The sequence below is a fragment of the Narcine bancroftii genome, chromosome 4 (assembly GCF_036971445.1).
Source record: "Narcine bancroftii isolate sNarBan1 chromosome 4, sNarBan1.hap1, whole genome shotgun sequence".
Classification (NCBI taxonomy): Eukaryota; Metazoa; Chordata; class Chondrichthyes; order Torpediniformes; family Narcinidae; genus Narcine; species Narcine bancroftii.
In genome coordinates this window covers 241,716,785-241,727,450 of record NC_091472.1, presented here as the reverse complement: position 1 = coordinate 241,727,450, position 10,666 = coordinate 241,716,785, and the positions used below count along the sequence as shown (strand labels likewise).

Sequence of the window (10,666 nt, the reverse complement as noted above, 5' to 3'; positions counted from 1 at the left end):
GTTAGGTAGGGGTTTAGTTTACCAAGTTTAACAGTGCCATGTTCAAAACCATATTTAATAGGAATATGCAGCTTGACCCTTTGTGAACTAAATGATTCAAGTTCAAAGTGAGTAGAATAGAAAGATTGTGATGAAAAAAAAATCAGGAAGGCAAGAGGTTGGAGGAAGGGTTTAAGTTCCTAGGTGCAAGAGAATCAATATCCCATTCAACCACTTTACATATGTAAATCCTCCACTATTTCACAAAGTGGGCTAAGGATTTCAACAAGATCAACCTTTCACAAAAGGTTCTTAAAAATTTAAAACATCCAAGAGGATGGGAGTAGTAGGCATATAGGAATTAATCATACACAATTTCACCTCAAAGTCTTTATGTTTCATGATTTGGAAATACATCTTGAAATTTTTAATCACTGGGTCAAAATCCTGGACCTCACAATCTAATAGTTTTCAACATCAAAAGAAAATTGGGAAATCTTCTCAATAGGCTCCCACAGTTTATCAATTATTGAGGACATGGAATAGATTCTGGGTCTATCCACATCGTCAGAGTTCATACATTCGAAGAAGAGCAGCAAGTTTTGCCAACCTGAGTACCATTCACCCATCCACCATCATTATCAAAGATTTTTAACTGGTTAACCATTTAACCATATAACCACTTACAGCACAGAACAGGCCAGTTCGGCCCTACTAGTCCATGCCGTAGCAAATCCCCACCCTCCAGTCCCCTCCTATCCATGTAACGATCCAGTCTTTCCTTAAATGTAACCAATGATCCCGCCTCGACCACGTCTGCCGGAAGCTCATTCCACATCCCCACCACCCTCTGCGTAAAGAAATTTCACCTCATGTTCCCCTTATAATTTTCCCCCTTCAATCTTAAACCATGCCCTCTAGTTTGAATCTCCCCCTTTCTTAATTGAAAAAGCCTATCCACATTTACTCTGTCTGTCCCTTTTAAAATCTTAAACTCCTCTATCAAGTCCCCTCTCAGTCTTCTACGCTCCAGAGAAAAAAGCCCCAGTCTGCACAACCTTTCCCTGTAACTCAGACCCTGAAATCCTGTCAACATTCTCGTGAACCTTTTATTTTGCTAATCCTTTGCCTCCAAAACAGCAGCTACGATCCTTTATTGGGATATCAAAGATGGGGCAAAAGCCAGAAATAAGGTGGAGGGAGGATCACAGGCTTGCAAGTGATAGATGAATGCCAGCGGGAGGGGGAAGAAAGCTAAGAGGTAGTAAGTGGAGGGGGTAGAGGGCTGATAAAAGATGATTTATGATCAGAGGAAGGAAAAGGGGGTGGGGAGCTGGAGGCATGAGGGTACGGCTGACGGAAAGAGAAAGAAGGAGGTTACACTAGCGTGGGGGAAAGGTAGGCTATAACCCCATTTGAATAATCTATTGACTTTAAAACAATTCATTTGTATTGGATGAACTGTTAGAAAGCAGAAAGAATGATATTAATGAAAAGATCATTACATTCAATTAGAAGCCTAAAATTGAAGTTGCATTCAGCTTCTCATTTAATATAGAACTGCGACTAGGAAAGAAACAGCAGTTTTGCTCGAGCTATCATCAGTAATAATAAACAATGTTTAATAGGAGTTAGTTCAAGTTTATTTATCTTTTAAACATAACCTTGATGTAATTAGCAAAACAGTCATCTTATTGCACATTTTTGATCAACATTTACTGCAATAAAACTGACAACCAAAATCATCTTGACAAAATAATTTCCACATGGAATGAACTCAAGAGAGTAATAGTGTATTATTGTATATAGCGTTTATTTTAAAATTGTTCTCAAGATACAGCACTGATTTCCATTCGGATGAGAGATGATAACTTTAACAAACATCCTCTATTTTTGTGAGAACAAACTGAAGAAAGTTTTCAACATTAATTTTTTTCCACCTTTGGCAGGGGGTGGGGGGGGGGGGAGAATATTGGCTCCTCTACCAATGCCACTAACTTTGTTTTTTTTTAAATTGATGCCAAGCTAGTTTTATAAATAGAATAATCCTCCAGCAATTTTGTTATTCTTTGTGCACAAGCTTGAATAGTGAGTAACCATGAGCTAAATTGATCATACTGTGTACCACAATGAGCCCAATTTACATATGCAATAAGGAATAACAAGCCTCCCTCGCAACTGTGTGCCAAGAGCATCCAATCACAGATACTGATAAAATCAAGCAACAGTGCACATCAGAGAAAGGACTTTAAAGCAGTTCCTTTTTTAAAAATATGCAGGGCAGTTCTCCTGAACCTGACAATTTCCTGATGCATCATTTTAGATTAATGCCAACAGTGTCCGAAAAACAATCCTTTTCATTTTAATTTTAAAAAAACCACAAAGAATAATATTCTATTTGCTGATGCAGATAATCTTTTCACTTCACAATTCTGGGAAAAAATTAAATTACATACTATCCTTGAAGATTTCATAAACTAGCCACCACTGCATGCGGTCCTTAAGTGAAATAAAATTATATATTTTTTTTATTTAGATACAGCACCCAGGAGAAACCCACGCAGACACAGGGAGGATGTACAACTCCTTATAGATAGCGACGGATTCAACCCAATTCACTGGCACTGTAATAACGTTGTGCTTAACCATGACACTGACCATTAAAAAGTATGCATTTGATATGAACAAGAAACTTTAAATTCAATAATGCAAACAATTAGATGAATAATATCATTGTTCTAATTACCACACAAACTTTTTGTAACTCAAACCAGGAAACAGTCACAGCATTATGTGAGTGGTTTCATGCTGATAAGAAAATGCATAAAACATAAATCTGCCCAGTCAGGTATCTCAGTCTACCAACATGCTTCAACAACATAGTGGTCACATTAGATCCACCCTTGCCTCCCTGCACTGAAGTTGAGGGTGGGGAAATATATTGCACAAGATGGGAGAAAACAGCGGGGGGGGGGGGGGAGGAAAGTGCACAAGACACCTTTTTATTTGTAACAGATAGATAATTCAATTTTCAATAAACCAACTGTGCAAAAATCAACTTTCTCTTGAAAACAAACTATCACATTGTAACCATTTCAAAATTGAAAACATTCAAATGAAAGGTGTTAAACTCCCTCCCCAATTTCAATTTTTCTCTTTTCGAGGCACACAACTGAAAAGTGCTTTAGAAAGCACTTATGACTATGATTAGAAAATCCTAATATTCTTGATACAGAATGAGACCATTTCCTCTCCCTGCAGTCTACATCTGGTCATACATCTAGGTTTCTCAATTTAGCGCCTAATTGGTGTGATCCACAAGACCATTTCTACACTTCAGGTCTTTTGCAAAACTGAAAAATATCTACAGTATCCCTTTCTGAAATTTTCACCATGCTGTTTCCCTGAATATGACAACTTATCATGAGCACAACGTCTGCTCCACAGGCAACGATTTGTACTCAGAGCAATTCCACAATTAGGAATTTGCCTTTTCATGCACAAATCTGAAACTTGTAACCACTAATTAATCATATAGCTTCACATTCGATCCAAATCCGCTCACCTCCATCCACAGATACTGCCAGCAGGTTCTCAATGTTTCTTATCCTGCCTTGAGACATGTCTCCTCCATAGCTAACTTAACACAAACAGAAACAGAAAACTCAGAAATTCTACTTATGTTACAATACTGCAATTTAGATTCCTAGCATCAGAATCATTAAATTTGTCCTCAAAGACAATAAATTTAATGGTAAATTGATGTTTAAAATTGGAAACTGATTCCCCTGATAATGGAATTAAGATTGAAGGGCCATAATCTTATAATCAGATTGGGTCATTTGGATGCATAATCAGTTAGTATGTTTCTGCATAAAAGGAGGAGAAACACATTGGAATTCTCTCTGCAGATTCAAGGCCATTAAAATTTAGTGTTGCTATAGGACAGCCATTCTCAGTGGGGGCCCTTTGCCCCTTCCACCCCCACTGGGGGCCAAAGGCACATTAAAGTAAGAGCCTTGTTTTTTTTTGCCTCACATAACAAATTTTTATGTAGACAGTAGGAGAGAAGTATGAAGGAAACCAAAACTTGACTGCTTCACTGGGAAAGGACCCCGTAAACTCTGAGTAGAGTCCCGGGTGAGCTATAGCCAAAAGTGGAGAGTGGCATTACCTGAAGAGATAGGCAAATGAATTTGAACTACAGATCAGTCAGCACCAAATTATTAGTGAATTTCCAAAAGACATTAGACAACTGCATTGATATAATCCAATTTTGTCAAATTTGAAAGGAAATGATCAAAATGCATACCAAAGGTCATCTGAAACGAACAGCTATCTCTTCCCAAATCCAAAATGACCAAAATAGAATCTTTGAATTGTGGTGGAACTTCATTTATAGTTGAAGAGCACAAAACCCTTGCAAATTAACCATCTCTCTCACAAGATTTGCAGACAAGATAGGATAATTTGTTGTCAAGGTAGCATTACCTTAATAATTAAGAATAAAATTAGTGATGGAAAAGGATAACAGTGTAATAAAAGGCAGTAATTATTTTATGGATAGAACTAAGCAAAAGAAAAGGAATTCAAACTCTAACTAGAATTGTGCATTGACCTTCTCCTCTCCCCCCACCTCCCCCCAACATGATTAAGAACCATTGCAGTAAAATGCAGAATTTAGACAAGAAAAAAGAAATTGATTTTCAGGTTTCACAGAGGTAACCAACTTCACTCCAGTTTGAAAAGGTGGCATATTTCTTAAGTAGTAGCTTGTATAATCAATGGAACAAGCTATATTGGATTAAGCAATACAAGTCTGATTAGTTAAGTGTGTATGCAAATGTCTGTTTAATGGCAAATCATAGTGCAATCAAGTTTAATTCAGTGCCCATCGATACCAAAATTTGAAATTTAGGAAATATTAACTACACTGCAGAGATATTGTACTTGATAAACTGATCCCAATTGTACATAAATAAAACAATGCAAGTTCAGAAAGTAATGTTCAAAGGTCAAATTTAAGTTTGTGAAAAATCTTCATCAAAACAAAATCAAGGCTATGACAAAAAATGAAAAGTATTAATAAAGAGAAAAACTGGTACAGATATTGGTGACTGAGAGAGATGCAAAGTAACAGAAAACAACTACTACAAAAAGGTATTGTGAAAAGAAACTTGCAAATATTATCAAAAATCATTTTATTTCCATTGGGGAAAAGAGAGCAATGAACAACTTGGGCAGTCACCAAGGTATGATAGAAATGAAGATTAGAAAATAGTAGACATATTGAATGATTATTATGCATCGTATTTATATTAAAAAAAAGGAATAAAAAAAATTATTTCCAAGGAATCACACAAGCTTAAGTAATAATATAAAATATTAATAAAATAATATTAGGATTAGAAAGATATGAAATAATGTCAAATCTCCAGGACCACATAGTTTTCAGCTAGAGTTGCAAGGAAAGAAGAAGAACAATGCAAATATTCCAATGATCTTCCAAAGTTTCTTTGATTCAGAAATGGATACTTTAAATTGAAAAATAGCACTACACTTAGTTAGTTAGGAAGAATGAGATAGAAAAGCTTGTAAAGAACAACCTACTAATGCTTTTTGCTGCAGTCATATGGAAAGAGTGACCAACACAGCTCGAAAACATTTAGCTCTTCAGATGCCCAGCTTGGATTTGAAGTAGGTTACTCCTGATAATGTTGGCCAAATTTCTTGGAAGAGATGATGTTGTTATGTAGAAAATATCTAAAGATATTATTATGGACTTCTAGAAAATAATTTCTGACTAACGTGGTCAAAATGATCCTGAACTCCAAAAGTCAAATTAGTAGTTGACTTATTCCAGAGCTGTATTCCCTGCAATTTTTAAGGCTACATGCAGATTGATTCAAGTTTTCAAAATATTGAGGGAAACTGATGTGGTAGAAAGAAAAAAATATTTTGCCTCACTGGAGAGGCATAATCTAACAATTACAACCATATTTTTCAGAAGTCGATAAATATTTTTATATGTAAAAGGTGATAAAAGTTTGGATTTCCTCTGCAAATTGTCATTGAAGCTGGATCAATTAATAATTTTTAAAATCAGAGAGTGAATAGCAGAGCAGGCTTCTTGGGCGGAAGGTCTAACTCCTGTTCCTATGTCTTATGAAAGATTTTTAACTGAACGTATTAGGAGATTATGGGTCAATCTTAATCTTACTAAACAGGCTTGAGAAGTTAAACAGCTAACTCCCATTCCTTGGTAGGTTTTTATAAAATACAGTAATTTAAAAACTCAATTCACCAAAATTTAATTTGCACTCTGTTTCAGAATAACTGTTCAAGAAGAAATCTTATCACTCAGAAATAACGTTTCAAAATTTTGCAAGTCTCTGAGGCTTTTTCATTGATCTTACTTTATTCCTGTTAAATGACAATGTGTCAGGTTTTAAACGGCGGTCTCATTGCAGTAGTTCTAAATCCATTCATGTACAACTTATTTTTTTCTGCAGCAATTCAGGCAGGAAAGGATGCTTTCAAAAGATTTGAAAGTTGATTCCTCCTTTCTGTGCCAATCTCATTGATCTACAAAAGAGCATCAGCATTTCTACCATCCTGTATTTTTATACTCCTGAAATTACATGTCTGATGCATTTTCTTGAAACAAGGAAACATCAAATGTAGCAGTAGATTTATACTTCCAGTATCGGTTTTGGGTCAAAAAAAAAGGTTTTTTTTTAACCTTGAGACAGTTTAGGGAAAGTACAAAGGACTGTTTTGTTCGCAGTTGTAAATTTTATAAAAGATGAAAGGAGCCATCATTCCAGCTTATCAATTTTAACAATGTTTCAAGCCACTCTCATCCCCTACAATACTATATTAAATAAATTCCTGCAATCAATGTAAATTTGAAAAGTTGGATACAGTCTATATTTTCTTTTTATGCAAGAATATTGAATATCCACTCAAATTTTGCTATGCTGTAAACAGACCATACAAAGTGGACCAAATATCAAAGCACTTCTGACCTGTAGAGAGGGATATTCATGGTTTCAGGCGATGTAACATGTGCAAAGCAAAAATATTACTGAAAGCAGCACGAAAATATTTAACATATCTGTAACAATTTACCCAGTAACTTCCTTATGTCATGTTATCAATAATTCTGATCCAAACAATATTTTTGTTCATTCACTGAATTAACAGTATTTTCTGTATATTAGAATGGATTAATCATTTCCAAGTTTTTCAAGCTACAAAAGCAAAAACTCAAACTTCTGTAACACTGAGCCCAAGTAATCAGGATTATCACACCTTTCAAAGATTCTCATAATTAGCACTGGATTAATTAATGCTATGCTACAATACATTTTTTTAAATACCTCCTCTCCACCACAAGCTAAAACTATATGTAAAAGTATGTGGCTAAACAAGGAGATTTAACGCAGAATATTACAGAAAACTTTAGTATTCCATATTCTTATTGTACATAAATTGTATTAAAATTAGTTGACCAGGAAGACTTTGGGATTGGGGAGGAAATCAGGTAACAGAAGGGGAATATTTTCCCTCAAAGTTAAATATATTATGAAAACCTCATTGAAATTGGTGGCAAATAAAAGGTAAGTAACTTTTACATCATGATTTATCACATTATTTACATTGTTTACTTTCTACAGGATAGAGAAGAGACCAATAGTCAACTGTGAGAAAAATGACTCATGCAGATGTCCAAGGTGGAGAATAAAAGGAATTAGCACAGCAATGTGTGCTAATAATACAAAAAGGAAGCTAAATCCCCAGTCTCCATATTTGGAATTGTTCATGTTGTTTGAGGCCCAAATACAGTTGTTAATTGCCGCAGCAACCCCGTTGGCTCTGCTGATTCGTTTCTTGAAGATTAACCCCTCGATTTCTAGCAGCAGTTGCTGGATTTTGAGGGTCATTTTTTGGCATTTTCTTAGCTGTGGAGACAAGAATAGAACATATTAATAACTACATGAAATAGCCAACCCTAGTTTCGGGGAATTATTCTAACTTCCAAGGAATATTTATGCTCTGCTCGGTGTTCTCATGGTATACAGAATCAAGTTAATATCATTCATCTCTGTTCATATTGACCATGAGTGAATGAAGTCTATTGTCATACATAAATACAAGGTACAGGCTAGGGTGATGTGAATCTCTTCTGATGTTGGCTGCCTTCTTAAGGAAGACCTTCACGTTGATGTCTTCAGTGGACAGGATATATGATGGACTTAGCCACGTCTGGCACTTTCTGCAGTCTTCTGCATCTCAAGGCATTTAAGTTTCCAAAACAAGCTGTGACACAACTATTCCATATACTTTCCTCAGTATAGCTGTAGAAGCTTAATAGTATGTTTAACGACATGCTGAAACTTCTCAAACACCTTAGAAAGTAGAGGCATTTTTGTGCCTTCTTCATGGTTGCATCAATGTACTAACCTCAGGAGAAATCCTCTGATACATGGATGCCAAGGGACTTGAAGCTACTAACCCTCTCCGCTCCCAAAATGTCAGTGAAAACTTGTAAATGTCAGTGAAAACTCCTCAGCTTCAGCTTCCCCTTCCTTAAGTCCACATTCAGCTCTTTGGTCTTGCTGATTTGTTTTTTTTATTTTGGCTCCACACAACAAGATTCGTGATCTCCATCCCACAATCTGACTCATCATTACCTGTTATTCAGTTAACAGCAATAATGAATATACGAACATTTATTAAAGATGAGGAATCCGATTTGGTCCTATATGCATTTTGACATTACATGCCGCTATTCACTACATGGTATTATTTTAGTTCAAATGATAAGAGCATTAAATGAACTGGTCAACTACCAAACAAATCTACATAGGTCTTCTTTTGACAACCACAAACAATTTGTTGAAAAGTATACCAACCCAAATTATTCTTTCAAATATATGATTTTTTAAGAAAAATTAGGGCAACATATGAAGAAACAAAACTGAAGAATGTGGTTTTCCATTTTTGTTACTCAAAGCCTGCAACAGAAATCAAATAATTCATATGAGACCCACAGGAGACTGCAAATGCTAGAAATATGAAGCAAAACACAATTTGCTGGCGGAACTCAGCAGGTCAAGTGGTGCATCACCTGACACAACATATAAAGCCCCTCTCTTTACTATAATTTTATGTGTAATAATGCTATTCAAGCTGTCTAAAATTATTCCATTCAAGAACCTTGAAAGCAAAAAAAGGATTCATTGATACCTTCTGAACAAAATTTGGCAATGAATTTTTTTTCAATGAGATAAGAGGTTTGGCAAAGGGCACAAATTATAGCATCAATAAAACACTTTCCACCCCAATGCAGAGGATATCTGAAAACATTCACCTTCAGGATGCTGAGGGATTAAACCTAGAAAGTCTGCTTGTTGAAACACAGTATTGTGTACAATTTTTTTCATTACACCACCAAGATGTAATAGCATTAGAAATAGTGCAGAAGAAATTCACCAGAAGGTTACCAGGAATGGAAGTCTGTAGTTATAAGGAAAAATTTGATAGGCCAGGCTTATCCTCATTGGAACAAGAGGTTTGTGTGTGTGTGAAAGGTTCAATTTCAAAGGACATACATAGAATATTTTCCCCAGAGCAGGAGAGCGGAGAACAAGAGGACACAAGCTTAAGTTGAGAGGGAAGACATTTAAAGGACATCTTAGGGCTAGGTATTTTTACAGAAGGTGGTAGTCATCTGGAGCAAACTGCCAAAGGTGGTGTTGAGACAGATTACAAATATTGCTTTTCAATGGCATTAGGATAATGCATCAGAAAGACTATGAGCCTAATGCAGACAAATGAGTGTAGACATCACTACCGTTAGCATGCAAGTGATGGTGCCATGATTCGATGTTTTGCAGAATATTCAAGCACTACGCTCGTTTGTATTCTTTGGATATATACTGATCATTTCAACTTGGGTATCCAATACAGTCAACTTGCTGATAGAATTGAGAATGCCTGAAGGTAGTTAAGTGGAAATATTAACAAAGTTGAATGAATGTTAGCAGTTAAGAATTCAATTTTTTTGAGGTTGGAGCAAAGAGGGAGAAAATATAATAAATGATGCTGTATGGTAAGGATGATTGAAGAGTTGTTCAAATGTGAGTCAGCTTAACTGGCCACCATTTATTATTTGAATAAATGTGGTTAGGTGGTAAAATCTGGAGGGAGTTGATGGGAATAGGGGAAACTTTAAAAAAGAGAGATTGAGTGTTTGATTTGAAGTACAAAACATTGGTTTCTGGGAAGTGTGGCTGCTTAATTTATCATTCTATTTGAAAAATAATTCAAACTAAGGCAAAAATCTGAATCAAAACTATACATGTAAAAAAAATGTTGTTACCTCGATGAAACTATATAGCACTGTAATCCAAGTACACTTTAGATAAGTGGGACTTCTGCCCCAGAATAGAGTAATTCCATCATTCCCCTGCATAACAAATCAAGATCTATCCATGAATGCAAACATTTATATTTAGATTTCATACTATATTCTTTAACAGATGCAAATGCTACTGGAAATATAATCCAAAAACCCTACCTATAGCGAGAAATATATCATTGACGTTCATGGCCGTCTTTGCCGAGGTCTCCATGAAGAGCAGGCCACAGTCTTCTGCATATGTTTGTGCTTCCTGAGTGA

General features: G+C 35.7%; 1 protein-coding gene across 1 annotated transcript in view; it reads right to left on the bottom strand.

The window, feature by feature from the left end:
* Positions 1-1,773: 1,773 nt before the first annotated feature.
* rab5b (RAB5B, member RAS oncogene family) overlaps positions 1,774-10,666 on the bottom strand; it is an 83,709-nt gene continuing 74,816 nt past the window's right edge. Inside the window, exons 5-6 of the mRNA XM_069934505.1 lie at positions 10,565-10,658; positions 1,774-7,943 (exon numbers count right to left, since the gene is read on the bottom strand). Coding sequence (XP_069790606.1) covers positions 7,831-7,943; positions 10,565-10,658 — 207 coding nt within the window. The 3' untranslated portion in view covers positions 1,774-7,830. The remainder of the gene's footprint in view (positions 7,944-10,564; positions 10,659-10,666) is intronic.